The sequence below is a fragment of the Euleptes europaea genome, chromosome 6 (assembly GCF_029931775.1).
Source record: "Euleptes europaea isolate rEulEur1 chromosome 6, rEulEur1.hap1, whole genome shotgun sequence".
NCBI classification, from domain to species: Eukaryota; Metazoa; Chordata; class Lepidosauria; order Squamata; family Sphaerodactylidae; genus Euleptes; species Euleptes europaea.
In genome coordinates, this window is record NC_079317.1 from 31,301,340 (window position 1) to 31,323,283 (window position 21,944).

At 44.5% G+C, this 21,944-nt stretch overlaps 1 protein-coding gene across 1 annotated transcript in view; it reads left to right on the forward strand.

The window, feature by feature from the left end:
- STON2 (stonin 2) overlaps nucleotides 1-20,544 on the forward strand; it is a 63,634-nt gene extending 43,090 nt beyond the window's left edge. The window contains 3 exon segments of the mRNA XM_056850814.1: nucleotides 11,519-13,405; nucleotides 18,657-18,859; nucleotides 20,437-20,544. Coding sequence (XP_056706792.1) covers nucleotides 11,519-13,405; nucleotides 18,657-18,859; nucleotides 20,437-20,520 — 2,174 coding nt within the window. The 3' untranslated portion in view covers nucleotides 20,521-20,544.
- The last annotated feature ends 1,400 nt before the right edge of the window (nucleotides 20,545-21,944 follow it).

Below are 21,944 nucleotides of genomic sequence, written 5' to 3' on the forward strand. Positions count from 1 at the left end.
GTGGGAGACCTCCATCCACCACCTGGAGGTTGGTAACCATATTTATCCCCTATTTTTCTCCCTAATGAGGACGCAGAGCAGCTTAAACGATTTGTCTCTCCTCCATTTAAGGTTGCCAATCTTCTGTTTGGGTCTGGAGATCTCCTGGAATTATGATTGATCTCCAGACTGGAGGAAATGGCTGCTTTGCAGGGTGGACTGTATGGCATTATACCCTGCTGAGTTTGCTGCCCTCTCTAGGATCTACTCCCAAATCTCCAGGAATTTCCCGATCTGGAGTTGGAAACGCTACCTCCATTTTGTCCTTACGACAACCCTATGAGGTAGACTAGACTGAGAGCGTATAACTGGCCCAGTGCCGCTACGAGTAGCGTATTTTAGGAAAGGGGAGCATGCGGAAGATTTATGTCTTGCATTGGGTATGCCTACTGTTAATCATAAACACAATTGCAAAAGGGGAGCTTACATTAGCTTAAGTCGTGCATAGGTCTCGGTGTTATATTTGTGTATGATTGGAGACGGGCTCTAGAATGTCTTCGAAGTGCAGTTGTCATCTTCTGCAGTGCTGTGAGGGAGGAGGATGGGGGACAGAATCCAGAATTAGTTGGCTCTGCCTACCACTGCCCAGCCTGTCCTCTGCCCCACCAGCCCAAATGTATACCAGCCACCATCAATACGCACAAGTCATTCTTTCTGAGGTTTTTTTTTTTTCCTGGCAGACCTATACATGCTCTCATCATCCTATCCTATGATGTACTCTTCTGGATATAAGGCTACTACAGAGAGGTGGTAGTGTGAATAAAAGGCAAACAGAAAATGGCTTTTCTTGGGAGAAAACTGATTGCGTGAGAACGGTAGAAATAAGAGCATACAAGGAATCACACGTCTCCGATCACTAATCCCCAGCACTGTGTTTGTGGCAGTTCTCGGCTCTCTCTTCTGAGGCTTGTGCACCATGCTCTGCTTCCCAGATCCCATCATACCCAAAATAATACCCTTGCTGTTTGCCATTTTCTTTCAAGATGCTTGTGCTCGGGAGTATCGCTGTTCTGATCACCCTCGAAAACGACATGGAATCAATCTGTTGTGTTTGCCAGGCTCTGCTTCGCTATAATGAAAAGTCTTCCGTTTGGCTGGTTCATAATTTATGGATGATGCAAGCAAACAAAACTAAAACTAAATTATCTCTCTATCAGGCCCAAATTTCCATGGTAATAGCTTTGCTGTTTATAGCTGCCTGGGAGAGCCTACTGAGCCATAAACTCTTCCCTAGGCTGTTGTTCTGCCTGTCATTTTGAAATTATCGATCATATTTACATTGCCTGTATTTATGTCGCCGCTCTCCAGCTTGGCTTGTTGCTGCCCTAGCAATAACTTGACGAGCAAGAAATGATGAAAAAATATTGCCTCCAGTTATCTATATTAATCTTATAACACTTTGGCTGTTCTCCCTCCTTCCCTTCCTTCTCATTCTGTTTGTCATATTCAGCAGACAGAGGATATACTGCTGCCCAAAGTAACATTTGATCCCTGGGAAATACCCTGGGCACAAGAAGCAGGAAGGCAACGTTGCTATTTTGGAGTCCAGCAAGAAAGCCAATGAGAGCTGGTCCGGTCAGTGTTGTGAAAGCTTCACGTTTGAAAATAGAAATGACTGCGATATTCCAACTTCCGCTCCGCATGACATTATGGAAGTCAGGCTATAAATCTTTTCACACGAGCTGTATTCTTAGATAGAGATAAGTCCTGGCTTTAAGCATCATTCGTCGCTCACGACCAAACTCCCAAAGTGCTGCTGCAAAGCTGTTTTTTAGACCTAGATTAGCAGTTCACGCCAGACAAAGCCTACTTTTGATAAACAAATGGAACAAGGATGTGGAAAGTTTCCTTGTAAGGTTTTCCCTGTAACTAACATGCTCGTGGTGGAAAGTGCCATCAAGTCGCAGCCGACTTACGGCGACCCCATAGGGCAGGGGTGGGGAAGGTCAGGCCCGGAAGTCGTTTAAGGCCCGCGAAATCATTCGGTCTGGCCCTTCGTGGGTCCTGGCAGATCTCTAGCTCAGAAGGATCTAAGACTGGTGATCCACCCCCTCCCGCGGACAGGAATAGCCTCTATTCAAGGCAGATGTGAGTTTGTTTTGCTAAGAAAAGAGACATTTCCCCCTCCCCTTGCAGAAGAGTCGTTAGCTATAGAGCTGCTAGGACCACCCAAGACCAATTTTTAAGTTGATAATTTTGTATGGCCCCTCGAATGATGTTATAAATACCCAAATGGCCCTTGGCGGAAAAAAGGTTCCCCACCCCTGCTGTAGGGTTTTCAAGGCAAGAGATGTTCAGAGGTGGTTTGCCATTGCCTGCCTCCGCGTGGGCTGAGAGGGTTCGGAGAGAACTGTGACTGGCCCAAGGCCACCCAGCAGGCTTCATGGGGAGGAGGCGGGAATCGAACCCGGTTCTCCAGATTCGAGTCTGCCTCTCTGAACCACCTCACCATGTTGGCTCTAACATGTCTATAGGAGTAAAAAAAAAAAAAAAAAAAACCCAGTGCATGTAGTCCCTGATCTCCTGGCAGCGGTTTTTCAGAAACCATCTTGTTGAGACTTGAATTGTCAGAAATCCCCTGCTGTATATCAGCCATTAGAATGTCACAGTAAAATATAGTTTGTGTATTGGGCACAGTTTATGTTTTGGGTACAGATTTAGGAAACTAATAGTTTTTTGCAAAAAAAATCTTCTATTTTGGATCGACTGTGCTTTTCTCGGCGAGATTTTTTGATGCAAATCAGTTACTCTGTTGGAAGCAGAACATAAGGCGAGCTTGTCTAGACACGTCGTTGTCTTGATCCTTTAATGCATAGTGGATATATTCCCTGGGTGGCTTTCTTTAAAGCTTTGCCCTGGTTGTCCTGCTCCTGGGAAGGAGGAGCTCCAAGATGGTTTAACAACAATGATTCCTCCCTAAGAATCCAGCATTCCCTGAAGAAACAGGCCTGCCCTTTCTCAGTCCTGCGCATGTGTCTGATATTAACAGCCTGATAACAGTTTTCTGTCAGCAGGAAACCTCCTAAAAATCAATCTGTGATAGAAATCAGAGAGGAGGCGGATATTAAGTCACTTGCTGATCTGAACCAAGTCCAAAGTCCTAGCAGGCAGAGACAGCACGTCTCTCCAGAGTATGCATGAAATTAGACTTTTAGATCTGACCCTGCCGTTCTTATTTTTGTTCTTCCAAGCTAGGGCTGTTTAGCTTGGAAAGAAGGCGGTTGAGGGGAGACATGATAGAGGTCTATAAAAGTATGCATGGTATTGAGAGATTGGACAGGGGAAAGCGTTTCTCCCTCTCTCATAATACCAGAATATGGGGTCATCTGCTGAAGCTGGAGGGTGAGAGATTCAAAGCAGATAAAAGGAAGTATTTCTTCACACAACGCAGAGTTAAATTGTGGAACTCCTGTCCCTGGATGTGGTGATGACTGGCAACTTGGAAGGCTTTAAGAGGGGAGTGGACATGTTCATGCAGGAGACGGCTAGTCATGGCTATTAGTAAAAATGGATACTAGTCATGATACATACCTATTCTCCCCAGGATCAGAGGAGCATGCCTATTATATTAGGTGCTTTGGAACACAGGCAGGACAATGCTGCTGCAGTTGTCTTGTTTGTGGCCTTCCTAGAGGCACCTGGTTGGCCACTGTGTGAACAGACTGCCGGACTTGATGGACCTTGGTCTGATCCAGCATGGCCTTTCTTATGTTCAAGTGAAGCATCTGGGAGCCCCTTTTCTTCTGGGTGCTTTTGGGAGCAATCCCAAGCAGGTCTACTTAAGAATAAGTCCCACTTTATTCAGTGAGGCTCCTTCCCAGGAAAGTGTCCTGCTTAGCCTTTGGGAATTCACACTTCACCACATGCTAGTCATCTGTGTGGCTGAAGGACTGGGGTGTTGGGCCTGATCATAGGAGAGTCAGGTTCAAACCCTTCTTCTGTGTGTGACGCTCCCTGGGTGGCCTTGGGCACCTCAGCTTTCTGTTCACCTAATTTACCTCCCATGTAGGGAGAATGTTGTGAGAATAGAAGGCTTCCCAGTGATGAAAGACAGGACATGTGCTATAATAAAATAGTTTACCTGTGCAGCATTAGAATGCAAGTCCAAGATTCCAAAAATACTCTACTAGCAAGATAAATGACCTGGGTAGGGAGGGAGAAGAGAAAGGCTAAACTGTATGAGGTCATATCAAAATAATATGGATGAATGAATTACTCCCAATTTGGCTTTTAAATGCATTCCCTTGTCTCTTTTGAAGGCTGTTCCTGCTTTGAAAGCAGAATACCGGGTGGCCTGCTGGTATCCCCACCGTGGTTTTCTTTTGTTGCAGGATCAGAGGAAGTTTAAGAGCCTCAACTAAAACCTTTCCCTGGTATTTAGTTCTTTTCAGTCTTAGACTATAAGCTGAGCTAAGGTCAGCTGTATTCTTTTCCCATGGGGTAAATAGCTCCAAGTAGGGTTGCCAGCCTTCAGGAGGCGCCTGGAGATTTCCTAAAATAATAACTGCTCTCCAGACATCAGTTCCTCTGGAGAAAAATAGCTGCTTTGGAGAATGGACTCTATGACATTATGCCCTGATGAGGTCCCTCACCAAACCCTGCCCTCCCCAGGCTCCATGCCCAAATATCCAGGAATTTCACAACCCAGAGCTGTCAAGCCTAATGGGACATTTTGTATTAGGAAAACTGGTTTGGGGGGATGTTAATACTAGGGTTGCCAGGTCTCTCTTTGCCACCAGCGGGAGGTTTTGGGGGTGGAGCCTGAGGAGGGCAGGGTTTAGGGAGGGGAGGGACTTCAATGCCATAGAGTCCAATTGCCAAAGCGGCCATTTTCTCCAGGTGAACTGATCTCTATTGGCTGGAGAACAGCTGTAATAGCAGGAGATCTCCAGCTAGTACCTGTAGGTTGGCAGCCCTAGAGGCTACCCCCAAAATGTGAACCATCCCTAAGCGCACTTGGGTGTCTGTAGGCACCCTCGTTTCCTCCTTGTCCTTCACCTTACATGAATGACTGCATGTTTCATCCCCCTCTCCAATATTGTGACTACAGAGTGGTAGATCCTTCAAACTAATTAAAGAAATCAGTTTGCTAGTCAGTGTAGATAAAGACTGATGTGAAATCTGTTGTGGTTTTTTATTTGCTTTCCGAATTTGCCTGTGATTTTTCCTTGAGTTAACACCTCCCCCCAGAAAACAGTTTCCTACCCACGTTGCCTATGGTATCCATGAAGTCACTTCTGCTTTATGATAAGGTGCAGAGCATGCATTTGCCAAAGTTCTTGTGTGGCTAAGAGCAGCATTCTTTCCCAGCAAAGGGTGTTTTCCTTTTCCACGATGCATTCAAGGCTGCAGCTTTTGTTGCTGTGTGTGTGTGTGTGTGTGTGTGTGTGTGTGTGTGTGTGTGTGTGTGTGTGTGTAAAAATAAACACTGTGGAGCTGCAGAATTCATTTTATGATTAATATTGTAGCTGGAGTATTATGGAGAAGTAAAATGGGCACCATTATGGATTCCAAGTTAATAGATGGTGTTCTGGCTTCTGATCATTTTGGAATATGCTGGTTAAAAAAACATACATGACAAGTGAACGTCTTAGCTTTGTTGGCATCTCTTGATGATTTTGATTTTGACAGGCTGCAGACATAAGCTACCAGCTATCAAATGTTAATTACCATGTTTTCTATGCAGTGTTGTTACATGGCAAGTTATCTGTCCAATGCAACATAATTTTTAAAAAAACACAATAGGCAAACTGTGTGTAAGTGCAGTCAAGTTGCTTCCTACTTATGGCAACCCTATGAATTAATGACCTCCAAAACGTATCGTTAACAGCCTTGCTCAAGTCTTGCAAACTGAAGGCCATGGCTTCCTTTATTGAGTCAATCCATCTCATGTTGGGTCTTCCTGGTTTTCAGACTTTTCCCAGAGGCTTCTTCAGAACAACTGAAAAACAGTTTGGCCACCACTACTGCTCTTCTTCTGCAGTACCCCGCCAGTGTGATGTGTCTTCGTAGGACGCATTTGCGCCAGGTGATGGTCAGGCCCAACAGTGGCCTTCATGACCTGAGTGTTCATCCTACCCAGGAATCCTTGTAATGAAAAAAGGCTCTCTGTAGAACACGGAGGTTCCTTGTCTGGTACTGATACGCAGAAAGTATGAAATCTGAAAATCACTGTGCTGTACTATTAGTAGGGTTGCCAACCTCCAGGTGCTACCTGGACATCTCCTGCTATTACAATTGATCTCCAGCCGATAAGAGATCAGTTCCCCTGGAGAAAATGGGCGCTTTGGCAATTGGACTCTATGGCATTGAAATCCCTCCCCAAACCCCGCCCTCCTCAGGCTCTGCCCCCAAAACCTCCCGCCGGTGGTGAAGGGGGACCTGGCAACCCTAACCATTAGGGGGAATAAGAGGTATGCACAAAGCTTCCATATCCCCATCTAGCCTTCCCTCTATGTCTGATGCAAGTTACTTGTGTTCAGAGCACAGGTTGCAAGGCGTGGAGAAGGGGGGCTGGATGGAGACATAGGAGGCATGTGCAGATCCCCCTCTCCCCTAACATTGTTCAGTGGGTGCTGTCTGTGCCAACTCCAGATGTTGTGCATATATATACGCAGGGGCAAAGGAGGGAGCAGTGCCTGCTTGAGCCCTATCAAGATCCTTTGTGTACCAATGTTGGGTTGGATCCTGCCAGCTTTTTGACACAAGCTCTCTCAATCAAACCGCCTAATTACCTTCCTTACGACAGCACCCACTGCACATTGCTTTTATCCATGCAGGTCTCACGATCACGAGCAGAGCTTTTTGTGGTCAAAGGGGACTGCCTTTCTTTGTTCAAGCAAACCCAACACAGTTCTTGCATTTGGGAGAAAGGTAGTGAGCAAATAAATAAATTTACGAAACAGAAAATACAAAAAAAAAATAAAAAATGATGAAAACTCTACCAGGATGAAAACTCTACCAAGATAAAAGCCAACTATCCAAAATCAATAAACCTGCTACCATCAAGCCGCAGGCACTGGCTAGTTTAAATTAAAATCTCTTAAATAAAACAATTTTGCCAAGGCTGGGAAGAACAGGGAGAAAGGAAGCTGCTCAAACCTTCACTGGAAGCCCGTTTCAGAGCTCCGGGGCAATTGAAGGAAAAACTGTGGACCAGGCGAGTCCTGTCTTTTCTGTAGGAAGGGACAGCCAACAAAAGTTGGCACGATTAATATAGTTGGCGTAGGGGGAGGCAGTCCTTTAGGTTTGTGATGGACATCCTGTCATAACCTTGGCTTGTTCCCAGAGGCTTCCCTGGCCATAGATATGCCTGGCCAGAGCAACATTTACCAAGGCAAACCAGGATTTGAGCAGTTCTGCGCAAACCAAATTCTAGTTTCACCAACTAACCACAGTTGAAATAAATTATGGTTTCACATTATGTCCCAACTGAACCTAAATCTAACAATGTATGTTCTTAAAATCACAGTTATGGACTGGGTATTTTTTGGATAGTGAATGCAGTGTTTAGTATTTCGGTGCATATGCTGCAGTGAGACCCTCCCTCCATATACTACTACTTTTGGGGTGGGGGGACTGTTTTCCTATCTTGTATTGAATTTAACAAGCATCTTCGGCGCCTGAAGTTTAATCTGGTTTTATTGCTCCATCTTCTGGCCATATTGTTAAACTACACAACTTAGTTATGAGGTCCATACACAGAAGTATAACTTCCTTGCTTCCCTTCTCCTACTGCAGCTTGAAATGCCCCCAACAAATGGGGCATGGGGAGTGTTGTGATGACTGCTGTGATATAGTGAGGCATTGGGGGGGGGGGGAAACCCAAAAAAGTGGGTATCTTTTCTACGGGATTTGACTTATGTTCTGGATCAGGAGCTGGTATGTTTGAAGGCAGGGGCCCTAATTCATACCTCACCTGCCAGTATGGATGCCACCTGAAAAACTACTTCCATGTGACTTCAAGACCCATCTGTCACATGAGTACGCAGCAGCCATGTGGCTGGCCTGCATTGTACCTCCACCGGCCCTGCTCCTCCATCTTGTTCTGTTTATACTGGGATGGGAACTAACGTTAGCAAGAAAGCCTACATGATTACCTTTTGTATATGCTACCATTGCACTGTATGTCACTGACTAAAGGGAAGGAAGCTCTTTTCTTTAGCAGCATCCACACTGATGCGGCAACCAATAAAAGTGGGGTCTAAGTCTTCTTAATTAAAGAGATTGGCCTAAATAGACCTCAAGGTCAAACATCTTTATAATTTAATGCAAAATTGTGGTCATACATCTCTTGCCCATGGTATTGAGTCTCTAGGCTGAGACTTCCATTTTACCATGAAATGTGAGCACATATGTTATCAAACTCCACTGAAGGAAAGCAAATGAAATTGACTGAAGCTGGGTTAGTATTAACCCAAAAGCTTTAAAGAGAGAATATTTTATCTTGTTAAAACTGGCTTGTAATGGATTGAGATTCCTGCAAGGATGGAGCTATGTGGGAGCCTCATGTAGCAGATGAAGTAGGTATCATATGAAGTACCCAGTGTGTGCTTTGCATTTCATAGGAATAACCTAAGGCATGATAAAATTCAGTAGACGGGAAGCTTTCCATTTAGGCAAGCAGTCCAATTGAAGCATAAAGTACATTCTAATAAGACCATAAACAGGAAACCTCATCCACCTTCTCTCTGATACAGAAATGAATAGACCTGAGAAATTATAGGCTGGATTCAAAATGGTGCAAATTTAAAATCTGCAGTTCTCAAGGCATACTAGGAGGCTCCTGGACCTGTGACATAAATAACCTCCTCTTTATCCATGTGTTCAGCAATCCTCTCTGATACAAAGACAGGTAAAGACTCTACCCTGGCTGTTTCCCCTACTACATTCCATTTTTTGTCCCATGTTATCAATCACTTCTTAATCTCATTCTTTCTTCAGAGTGGTGTTCACAGCCCATTTTCTCCTCATAAAAACCATATGAGGTAGGCCAGGCTGAAAGGATGACTGACCCAAAGTCAGCCAGTGAATTTCATACCTGGGTGGGGAGGTAGTCCAAGCCTCAATCTGATGACTACACTGCACTGACCAATTGCTCCTGGGAAAAAGTAAATTGTACTTGTAGATGCACTTGCAGCGGTGCAAAATCTGCCTACCCCTAGTACTGAGAGGGATCTACACTAGCCTTCCCTCAGAAAGACCTCATGGTGCAGTACATGTCTGTGTGAACACTTCCTCTGTCTCCCCTCGGTATGGCAATACCTGCAATACACAGGAGATCTATGAAACAGTCATGTAAGTGTGTGTGTGCGTGTGCGCTGTGCCATCAAGTTGCTTCCGACTCATAGCGACCCTATGAATCAATGTGCTCCAGAATGTCCTATCTTTGACAGCCTTGCTCAGATCTTGCCAATTGAGGGCTGTGGCTTCCTTTATTGAGTCAATCCGTCTCTTGTTGCGTCTTCCTCTTTTCCTGCTGCCCTCAACTTTTCCTAGCATGACTGTCTTTTCCAGTGACTCAGTGACTCAGTCATGTAGACAGAGCAAAATGAAATACTACCTTTTGTGATTATTATTTTTTAATCTGGGGCAGGATGACAGAAATCTCTCTTAATGGGTTTTAAGGTATCGTGGCCCAGTTTTTATTTTGATGGCTGGACTAATGAGAGTTCACTATTGTGAGCAATGACGAATTATTTGTAAACCTGAGCGAGGCACAGGAAGAAGAATGGCAAACGGATCATTATTTGGTTTCTTAGCAGGGTTCAACAGTCAAGTTGGAAAACAGCTGCTGTTTGAATGTTGCTGCAGCAACATAGCTTCGCAGCATTTGGCTGAGGCGAATCTTTTCTTTTTCACATAATTACTGGAAAAAATTAAACTTGGGCTTTCGGTTTCAGCTAACCAGCGTGTGCCAGCTCAAATTTCAGGGGTGCTTCAACTCAGTCGGACTCCGTAGTCACACCAACATAGGCACATCCAGCCTGCTTCCCTCAGAAGACTCGCTCTTGAGGAAGATAATTTTTCCTCAGTAACCTTAATCAAAGAGCCCCGTGGCACAGAGTGGTAAGCTGCAGCCCAAGCTCTGCTCACGATCTGAGTTCGATCCCGACGGAAGTCGGTTTCAGGTAGCCAGCTCAAGGTTGACTCAGCCTTCCATCCTTCCGAGGTCGGTGAAATGAGTACCCAGCTTGCTGGGGGTGAAGGGAAGATGACTGGGGAAGGCACTGGCAAACCACCCCATAAACAAAGTCTGCCTTGGAAACGTCGGGATGTGACGTCACCCCATGGGTCAGGAATGACCCGGTGCTTGTACAGGGGACCTTTACCTTACCTTAACCTTAACCAAATAACCAATCTGTTCTACCTGAGCCAGACTTCCCAACCCAGTGATCCCCTCAACAGTCACACCCTTTGTTTCCTGAACAACCACTGGAGTTCTCAGTTCACTCTCAGTTTTTCCCCTCCCACGCCGCCTTCCAACATTCTCTCCCTCCTGAATGGATGTTGCTATGGCTTTGTACATTCAAACCTTGGTAACAGGGGATTAGTACACAACTTGGAAAAGGGCAGGATAGCCGCCTATCAATCGCACCTTTCTTAGGGAATATCTGTTTGGTATGTGAGGTATGACTCCTAGAGCTATGGATAGCCATGAGAAGGTAAAAAAGCTCTATATGATTTCATTTTTTTCCCTCCTAGCTGTTTCTTCCCCACCCCACCCCACCCCAGCATCATTTTTTGGTGAAACGTATTTCTCTGTACAAGGGAACTTAAAGAGTTGCTAAACTGTCACAAAGCTGTTTTGTGAATTAATGCTGAACGCTTGACCTTTTTTTGTTTTTTTGCCACGGAACTTGAAAAACTATCAAAGGGCGAAAACGCATGGTCGCTTTATCCTCCTTTAATCCCTGTTTTAGCCAGGATCGAACGCACATTAGGCGAAACGCATGCGTTCGATCCAGGCTGAATCCTGGCTGAAACAGGGATTAAAGGAGGATAAAGCGACCATGCGTTTTTGCCCACTGAGTGTGTTCTGTCCAGAGGCAAATTGGTGTGGTTGATAGAATCAATAGTAGCACAGTTATATTTTTTAAGTGTCTACATAAGAGAATCTTGTTGACTCAGGCAATGTATCTGAATATGGTTGATCAGAGATGACCAATTAAAAGAATCACTGAAAAGTATACTGTACAGGGATTGCATCATCTTTATCATAAGCAGAACCAAAATGTCTGTCTCATTTTGGGCTGTTGTGAAGAGCATTTATTTCCACCAGCAATTTTATAAAGGAGATGAGAGTGGGGTCTTTTGCTCTACAGGAACAATTTCCCAACTCTAGAACATTTTAGCACACGTTCAAACATATATTGCATTGTAGTCTTTATGTGTATAGCAACAAAGATGAGATATACTGCAATATTTAAAACATATGTTATAGTAATGGCTCTCTTTTCTCCTTCCCCCTCTCCTTTAGACAATTCCTCATCGCTTCCAGAAGATGAAGAGCTAGGAATGGAGGCTCCCAGCTGGCAGCTGAATGGCACATCTTTTAATGGCCACAGTGAAAACCTAACCCCAGCTCGTTTCCCCAGCTGGGTAACTTTTGATGACAATGAAGCCAGCTGTGTTTCTCCACAGACTTTATCCCCCGTGAAAGCAGATACCCCACCAACAGTGACTCCACCAGTTGCAACAACAGCAGTAGCAGCAGCAGCAGCAGCACCGGCCCCAGATGCAAATTCCAACCTCCTCACCTCATCCTTTAAAAAGAGGGAACGTCCCAGGAGCACACTGGGTGACCTCTCAAAAGTTCAGAAACTAGACCTTTCCTCTATAACCAGGTTGCCTTCGGTCAGCGGTGCGCCCCCCTGGAGTGCTACGAACCCTTTCCTCGATGAATCTCTGAGAGACGTTCAACCTTCCCCTATCAACCCATTCAGCTCTTTCTTTGAAGAACGGGATAGGCGCTCCCACTCCAGCTCTGTGTCTGGCCCCTCTGGTAAAAATCAGAGAGATTCCCTCATTGTCCTCCATCAACAGCCTGAGACCATCAGCTTCAATGAGTCAAGTAAACACCTAACACAGAGAGATGTTGTTGAACAACTCAAGCAACTCCAGATTGGGGATCCAGATGAGCTAAGCCATTGTGCTCTGCCTGACGATGACCCCACGTTGCCGTCTGAACTGGACGGCACTCTATCCAGCTTGGGGCCACCTCAGCGGAAGGACGGTTGGCCAATGATGCTGAGGATACCAGACAAGAAGAACATCATGTCCTCTAGACACTGGGGGCCAATTTACGTGAAGCTGACTGAGAGTGGGTATTTGCAGCTCTTTTATGAGAAGGGACTGGAGAAGCCCTTCAAGGCATTCAAGCTTGAAATCAACCATGAGATTTCAGAGCCCAAGCTCCAGAACTATGATGAGAATGGCAGGATTCACAGTGTGAGGATAGACCGTACCATCTATAAGGAGAAAAAGAAGTACCAGCCAAAGCCAGCTGTCACTCACGCAGCAGAGAGGGAACAGGTTATAAAGCTTGGTACAACTAGTTACGAAGACTTCCTCAGCTTCATCAGGGCAGTTCAGGATACGCTTATGGATTTGCCCACCCCATCGACAGACCTGAGCACAGTGGGACTAAACTACCAAGAAGAGGAAGTCACAGTGGATGTAAAGGATGAGTTCTATGGCATCTTGGCCAAAGGGGACAACAGGATTCTGCAGCACAATGTGTTGACAAGAGTGCATATTCTCACATTCCTTTCAGGCTTGGCAGAATGCAGGCTAGGCCTCAATGACATCCTGGTCAAAGGGAATGAAATCGTCTCACGGCATGACATCATGCCTACCACCACCACCAAGTGGATTAAGTTGTACGACTGCCACTTCCACAGCTGTGTGGATGAGGAGATGTTCACCAGCAACCGCGTCATTCTGTTTAACCCCTTGGATGCCTGCCGGTTTGAACTGATGCGCTTTAGGAGTACATTTTCTGAGAAGACTCTGCCTTTCACCTTGAGGATTGCCGCCAGTATCAATGGGGCGGAGGTGGAACTCCAGAGCTGGCTGATGATGTCTCCGGGATTCTCCTCCAACCGAGACCCTCTAACTCAGGTTCCCTGTGAAAATGTGATGGTCCGCTACCCAGTGCCACAGGAGTGGGTGAAAAATTTCCGTAGAGAAAGCGTCCTTGGGGAAAAGTCTTTAAAAGCAAAAGTGAATAAATGTGCCAGCTTTGGATCTACCAGTGTTTCTGGTTCAGAGCCAGTAATGAGAGTAACACTAGGAACTGCCAAATATGAGCATGCCTTTAATTCCATTGTATGGAGGATAAATCGACTGCCTGACAAAAACTCTGGTGGGTAGTTCTGCTTAAACGGGATGGTTGTGCAGAAAGTTGTCTTTTATACATTGTACTTGGGGGTACACTGGAATAACGTTTAGCCTGACAGTTGTTAAACATGTTTAGTTGGAAAGTTCAAAAACTGGCTGCATAAAATGAGGTAACCGTGTTTTCTGAATGTCTAAAAAATTGCAACAGTACTAATAGTTAGAACAACAGACGCTAGTTGTACCTAACAGCCCTCTTGATGCTGCTTAACCCACCCATCCTGCTTTTACATTCTCCTCTCTTGCCTCTGTCTTCTCTGCTTATCTGCCTCTCTTGAGCCATTGGCCAATCTGCTCAGATATCACAGTTCAGCCTGTGTTGGCAGAGAAGTAATAGCCCTTTAGTGCTGGTTGCCATTGGCTTAGCTGCTCTGAAGTCATAGTAGATGTGGCCTGCCTAGATTCTAGCAGGTGAGGGAAACATCAAAGTTCTTGGAAGTCTGAGGTCCATGTGCATCTTATGTAAAAGTTAACATTGAATGGGCAATCCAGTGCAGCATGGTTAACAGTAAAGCTGCACAGCCCATTCAATTCCAGGAAGACTTCTACCAGCCCTGCATCATAACTAGCACTGCTTCAACAATAAGGCTGAAAAAAGAAGGAAAGGACTATTTTTTTTCTGATTTAGAAGCACCCTTACAATACAGTTTACAACCACCAAGACAGCAGGAAGAGAGTCTAGGGAAAAACAGATCAATAGTGGGAATAGGGTGGGTGTCAGATAACAGTGGAGCTGCTGATGAGATTAGGGTACGACAAAACAGTACTACAGGAACATTTACACTGAAGATGTGCATCTTGAGCTTTTCTAAAAAACCTTCGGCAAGGCATAAAAGCAGTGTCTAGTTAAAGTCCCAGAAACTAGGATACTGGCCAGGCCTTAACTGTCCCATAAAAACTTCCCTAGCATGCAATGGTAATGACCGTTTCAGAACTGGAGAGATGTGGATTCAAGCCCCTACTCTGCCTTGAAGTGTGCTGGATGCTGTTGAGCCGGTCACTTTCCCTTAGTCTAATTCAACTCACAGAGTGTTCTGAGAATAAGTGTGCAGGGGAAACCATGACACCATCCCTTAGCTCCTTAGAAGAAGGGCAGGATAAAGGTAGACTAGATAGAGTTCTTGCCTTTTTTGAGGTCTTTCAAAATAATCTCCATTCACCTCCCTTTTGACTCCGCCATAGCAACAGGCCTTGTCAAAAATATTCAAAAGTCTTTGACAGTCTCATATTATAAGCAGCATAAACGATACAAGCTTAGTCCACACCCAGCTTCGGACTTCAGGTGGGGCTCAGATGATTAAAAGATCTCCATACGAAAGAAAATTGCCATGTGTGGAAAATTAGGTGCTTGAAGGAAGGGTAGAACCCTTCTTGATATCTAGGTTTTTACCAGAAGGATTCCCCCCCCCCCCGGCATAATGCAGCAATCAGCAATGTGTGTGCTCATCTGCAGTATGAAGTGGCGAAGTCCCAATCCAAGTTTACCATTTCAAGGAGAGTAAGGCCTAAATTTGCTTTATTTACTATGAATACTAAAGTTGCCAAGTCTGGACTGAAAAATTCCTGGAGATTTTGGGGTGGAGCCTGGGGAGGGGGGGGGCTAGGTGGGAGAGAGACCTCAGCAAAGTACAATGGCCCCAGAGTCTACCCTCCAAACCAGCCATTTGCTCTATGGGAACTGATCTCTGCGGTCTGGAGATCCATTGCAATCCTGGGAGACCTCCAGTCCCCACCTGGAGCTTGGCAACCCTGTGAATACATAAATGTGGGCTGCTGAATCTACTGGTGTAGCCTGACTAATGTGTACTTTTGGCTTATTCTGAAATTGGCCTAACTCGGGTCTTGCTGGATTGATTTTTGTGATGCATGAAAGCACCGGTTGCCCCTTGCGAAACAGAAGGCAAGTGTGTGAGTTGTACAGCTGTCCTTTGTTGTGTGGAGGGGCAGCTGTTTTCCGATGGCACAAAACTGGTCATGAAAAATCCCGCGCCGGGCCAGGTTGGAGCTGTTAGATCAACACAGCCAAACCAAGATTCCACAGAAAAAGCACTGCTGTGGCCGTTCCAAGAACAGTCTGGTAACTTGTCTTGCGTTCCACCGACTCAAAAGCAACATGTTGCTTTTGGCTGATGAAAGGAGCCTTGTTTACGGGCTGTGAGGAGCCTCAGTCCCAACTGGACATGATTTGATGCTTCAGTGTGAGTATCTGTTTGTAGACAAACAAAACAGAGCTTGAAGAAAACATCACTGCATACAGTTGATTGCTGCTTTTTTGTTGTGAGACTGCCAACTCATATTGAAGGATAATAGGACATAGCTTTGATGCCGAATCTCATTGACAATCTTCCAGTGTGATGCTGCATCAGACAGGCAATCAATCTCCCAGTCCAAATTCTCACCATGGCTTAAACAGTTTAAAAGGGATCATGTCAGAGCTTCATACCTGGTCAGTATTCCCTTCCATAACCTCAGAATAGCTTTTACCTCTCTCCAGTTTCAAACCATGCCAATGGCTTGGATAGCTGGACGTTACTCCCAAACACCATGGGCCTCTCGCCTATGTATTTGTGGAGCTGCTCCAGAGGACTTAATTCATTACACCTTATTCTGTCCTCTTTACACAGAGCCCAGACTTAAATTTCTCGGAGCGTTTCTAAAGGGCCTAAATCTTTCTCCAGATCCAGAGAAGCTGCTCTTTCTCCTGTCAGATGCCAATCCTGATGTTTCCTACAGAGTGTCACTCTTTGCTTTAGCAGCTAAGAAAATCCGAGCTAAAGCTGTTTTTAATCAGGGAACTTAACTTATTTAAATACTAGTTTCTTGTGGGTCAGACTGTTTTAAAGTTATTTTAATGTTTTGTATGGTGGATTATGATGGCCTTTGGCCGCAGACAATAAACTTTATCACTCACTCATTGACAATCTGAGCAAGTCCTACCAATCAGAGCAAGTCCTACCAACGTAGCGTGTGAATTATTCTCTCACAACACTTAGAGAGATTTTGAACTGAGAATTCCTCCAGAAGCTCTGCTCCTGAAACAATAGCAGCCTCACATCTCTCTTTGCTTTATCATGCCAGAAAAGTTGCTCCTTTTTCTTTGGCTTTTGATAATACAATAATCTTTTTGGACCGTGAGAACTGTTTTCCCTCTTATTTGAGCAACCAGCAACTGACCTGCAGAACACCTGCAGAATCTTTTTATCTTTTATTAATTAAAGAAGAGGTTATTTTTATTAAGCAAGACATTATAAAATAAAGGCATAAGATAATTATACCTTCACAAAATGTGGAAAGGCAGGTTATTATAATTAGAGTTCCTAACATTATTAATACATATCAAAATTGATTATAATATTTAAAACAAATCAGGTATCAGTCTTTTGTCTATTGCTTTTAGGGATTATCAAATGAGCCCAAAGATCCCAATATCTTACCAAAATCTATAATTCTTCAACCTCTGCATCCTGAGACTTCAGTTCAAAGAAATCTGATTTGCTTCTTACATAAATGCTTATTTATAGATAAAATTATCAATCTTATTCTCTAAAGTTCATTCTCACAATCATGTGACTACTTCTAAGTATCTGTTTAGCTATTGTAATAAGTGATAAAGCACAGATGCAAATGACCAGCCAGCAAGTACTTATGAGCTCATTCTGAGAAAGCAAGGTAGAAGGCCAGACCTCAACTCTTGAAAGGTACTTTCTCAGGCCTTGTTTCTGTAACTCTTCCAAATAATTTAGCTAAGACAAAAGATAACCTAAACAGCAGGTGCCTAATCTCTTATTCAGTTTCAAAGTCAGCTAGAAAAAGGGAATGAAATCATTGCTTCTGTGACACCAATACTGCATATTCCTTTTTCAAAAGTGCAGTGTGGGGGTGTGGGGGGGAGGTAATTGTTAATTTCCTGCATTGTGCAGGGGTTGGACTAGGTGGTCCCTTCCAACTCTATGATTCTATGCTTGTGCAGATGTAAAAATAGGGCAGTTTTAAAGCAAGTCTCCTAACAAATCTCAAAGCAAGTCTCCTTAGAAATCTTAATTAAACTTATCAGGTTTAAATAAAACAACAACAACACTTCAGTCTCACATTGGGGTCTGGGGCTGAAACGGAAAGAGACTGGTTTGCCTAAGGCCACTTCAGGTAGGGTTGCCAGGTCCCTCTTCACCACCAGTGGGAGGTTTTGGGGGCGGAGCCTGAGGAGGGCGGGGTCTGAGGAGGGGAGGGACCATAGAGTCCAATTGCCAAAGTGGCCATTTTCTCCAGGTGAACTGATCTCTGTTGGCTGGAGATCAGTTATAATAGCAGGAGATCTGCTATTACCTGGAGATTGGCAACCCTAACTTCAGGGAACTAAGTCCCCAAATGCCGCAGGGGTCAGATTTGGATCAGAAGCACAACATGAGAGGAGAAAGAGCTTCAGCCTTCCACCCCGTGCCATTTTTTTCCACACAAACAGTGCAATCTTAAGCAGAGTTACATCCTTGTAAGCCCATTGACTTCAATGGACATAGAAAGGTGTAACTCTGCTTAGGAGAATCGTGCTGAAAATATCCCAGGAGGTGTTATTTTCCCCACTGGGGGTTGCATATGCAGTGACGTGTTTCGTGTGCAAAGCTCCAGTGGGGTAACTAATGTACCTGGGACCATTTTGGGTGGGGAAAATGTTGCAAGGGGGAAGGCTGAATCCCATTCTTCACACACACACACACACACACACACCAGTCCCACATCAATGCATGCTTTCTCATGTTCCAGCTTATAAAAAGATATTTTCCTGAGCTCCTTGTACTCATAAAGCCAAAGCAGGAACCCAAACAGCCTCCACCCAGATGTTTCCTTACTGCCTTTGACAAGTTTAGATTCAGATTGGGGCATCTGGCGCAATGTAGCTGCCACAGAGCTAAAAAATAAAAGCCATTCAGATGTCATGTTTGCATCAACAGGAGTCAATCCATAAATTAACAGTGGAATGTGAAATCCACAGATTTTATTCAGTCACCACAATTCTGTCTGTTGCATGCAACCTACTGTGTCTACATGTAAACAGCACTCCGAACTATGACAACTGGATTGTCTTTACTATTTACAAAATTTATATTCTGCCTTTCTGCCCTTGTCTTGCTTTCCTCTGTTTTTAAGAAATTGCTTCTACACAATTTCATTGTTAAATTTCAGCCAGTTTTTAATTCCCATAGTCTTATTCTGGTCGTTTATAGGTTCTGGTCATCCTCACTGTTTTTTCTGCCACCTGGAGCTTGGTTCTGACCGGGAAGTGCCTTCCAGTATTGTCCGCTATGCGGATGTGGAGTTTGACATGCCAACCACTTCAGCATCCAAGGCTGCCGTTCGTTCCATCTCTGTGGAAGGCAAGACCGATGTCAGGAAGTGGGTCAACTATTCAGCACATTACAGTTACAAGGTATGATTGAGAAGCTCACCAAAGCATGGATGGAGATATTACATTTATAGCACAAGGTTTCCCCCCCCCCCGCAAAAAAAACCTGTAGAACCTATCAAAATAAGAATTTGGGGTGTTCAAACTCCCCAACACTGTGCAGACATTGCAACTCACACTAAACAGGGCCAGCCATGATCATGCAACACTACATTGTGAGATCTCAACTGCCACTTTTGGGTTGCTCAGCAACCCCAGGTAACATCACTGGCCATCTGATGGAAGGGGCACAGAGCTGGCTAGCTTATCAGGAGAAGTTGGAGCTTCACTACTTCAGGACCTTCCCCCCGCCCAACTGGATGATACTGGGGGATGGAGCCTTGAAGCTGAAAGCACATCCTACACACTTTCTGCTCCTAGCTCACCAATCAGCTGGCTGGCAGTAGAGTGGTGGAACTGAAAGCACATCCTGTTCTCCAAGCCCCCGCCCCCCAGCAGGTGGCTCAGGGCCCAGAAAGCATAAGGCAAGGCAGGTAAGGGGCCAATGGGTTGGATCCAGCATCCATCAATGGTAAGCTGCCACAGTCATGGATCATTCCCACTTTCCCCTTCTCCCAGCAGCCTCTGTCATCCTAGGAAAGTTGACTTCCAGGTTGCATGACTGTCATACAGTAATAATTATGTGAATCAGTGGGCTACAGTGAGAAGGGGGCAAATTGCCTTTTTGTCTCTTCCATCAGCACAGCTGCACTGATAGAAGAGGAAGGAAGGAAAAAATTTCACCCCCTTCCTCACTGCAGCAGACTGACCCACATGGCTATTACTCCATGTGTCCCTGGGGGTTTAGCTTTCCGAGGTCAGAAGGGACCACTGGGGGGAGGGGAAAGTGGGGAAGATTTGCAATCTTTGCAGGAGCAGATGGCTGGATCCAACCCAATAGGCTTTCCCATCCCCTGTAAGTCTTTGCAGGTCCCCCCTTCTACACAATTTTATTTATTTATTTATTTAAATTTTTAAGTTATACATAATTTAGACTTAGTGTTCATTCCAATGAAGTAAACTTTGCCCTTTCCAAAGCAAACAATGTGACAAATCCATGCTAGAGAGCTAGTTTCATGATGAATGCCCCAAATAAGGCTCTAGATCTGATCTGCAGGGACACCCACGGGATGTTTATGTGTGTAATTAAATAACAGGCAGTTCCCCCTTTGCTGAAACAGGTCTCACTCATAGCCTTGCACTAACATCATGGCTGAGAAGAATCCAGTCTCTCTCCCCCATCCTGAACCTTCTCAGGGAAGGGCCAGCTTCCAAGGTTTAGGAATATGGTAGTTTAGGAAGCAAGAATTCCATTGTCTGTGAGATGGGGGGGGGGGAATCACTATAGAAAACATGTTCCTTCAGTAGTGTTCCATTGTTTGGAGAGATAAGGACCAATATACACTTCCCACTCATCAATGACTGCCTGAAAATAATATGGCCCCTAAGACTTCAGAAGTTGGTTGTTCTTGTTTTAGAGCAAGTTACTGTTGATTCAGGTTGCCAGAAAGCAGAAATTAGGTAAGCTTTTGCTCTTTTCCTTAATTATTTTTTCTCATCAGGTGGAAATAGAGCAGAAAAAGAGTTTAAATCCTGATGTGATGGGAGACGAAACTGGTAATGCCAAGGAATGTGCTGTACACTGAAGGAATGGTCCGCCGTCAGTGGTTATATCAATATAATCAACAGGCCTTGTGGAAGAGAAGAGACGGAGCCTCTTTCGAGCTGTTGGAAGAACAGGGAAACACTTGGAGTATCTAGGTCTCTGCCTACGGTGACCTTGTTTAGAGCGGAAGCTCATTTGAGATTTGTTTACAATACCCTGGTGGCTTTGATAGCAGCTCACTTAAGTGTCTAAAGACTTACAATTCATTCAAGCCTGCCTTCACCCCTACTGCTAATCTTCTCACAATGAGATAATGGTGTTTCGATGACTACAAGTCAAACATACATAAGGTGTGCACCTAGCCTGGGTAACAACATCTTGACCTGCCCTTGAAAACTGGTAATTCAGTCCTGGGAAGAGCTTTTCTGGATGGTCTGCAATAGTACTGAGGAAGATGGAGGTGTAGGGGATAAACATTTCATTTTAAACTGTTCATGTGACAGGAATAAAAGCTTTCCATGATACGACAGCCTTCCCCCTCAACTAAGGTAGACCCAGTTACTGAGAATTCCAGTAGACAGAACCTCTTGAGAATTCCAGCAACTGAAACACAATTAAATCGACAAGTGAATTTTCCCTACATCTAAGTTGGACCTTTTAAATATCTCACATTTTCTTTGGGTTTTGATAGGTCTTCAGAAAGCTACCTTTAGTCACTGAGACTGATGCCAAGGCCAGGGTTATTCTTTAAACTTGATGTACTTGTAGCTGCCAGTAGAGGAGAACTTGACTGATGTTTGATCATTCCTGTCTGGGGAAGATACTTGGAGGAAACAGATTTTATTTGATCCCCCACCCCCACCCCGGGATGGTTTAGGAGGACTGGTTATGGCTTGTTACCCACATCATAGTTTTGTTGACAAATTAGAAATTGTGTCTTTGGTACTCTTTGACAGGTATGGTGGAATGAAAATTGTCCGGATTGGGAGGGGTGGAATAAGTGATGAGAAGGCTACTTGCGTTTTCTGTTCCAACTCTGTGTCTTATTTTAAAGTGGTTCCATGCTCCAACTTTTTTGTGCTGCTTAGTTGTTCCTTTTTGACATTCAGATGCAAGCGGAATTGAAACCAGTATTCCACACAGCACTTAATAAAGCATTGTATCATTAAAATCCATTCCCTCTGACAAGCCACTTGAACCATGAGGAAAGGTGGGATATAAAAGTTTTAATAAATTTTAAAAACTTACCATTAAATATACTTCAGCAAAAGTCCCATTTCCCCCAAAATTTCCCTTTTATTCCTACGTTTTCAGTCTAATTAATCACACTTCTTGGGGTTTCCGGTTCTTTCCCACCACTTATGAACCAAAGGTTAATTATCAGTTTTTGTTCCCTTGTGAGGGCGGGGAACTTAAGTATAGCCTTTTTTCTTTATATCCAGTGCTAGTCACTGCTCGTGCTTT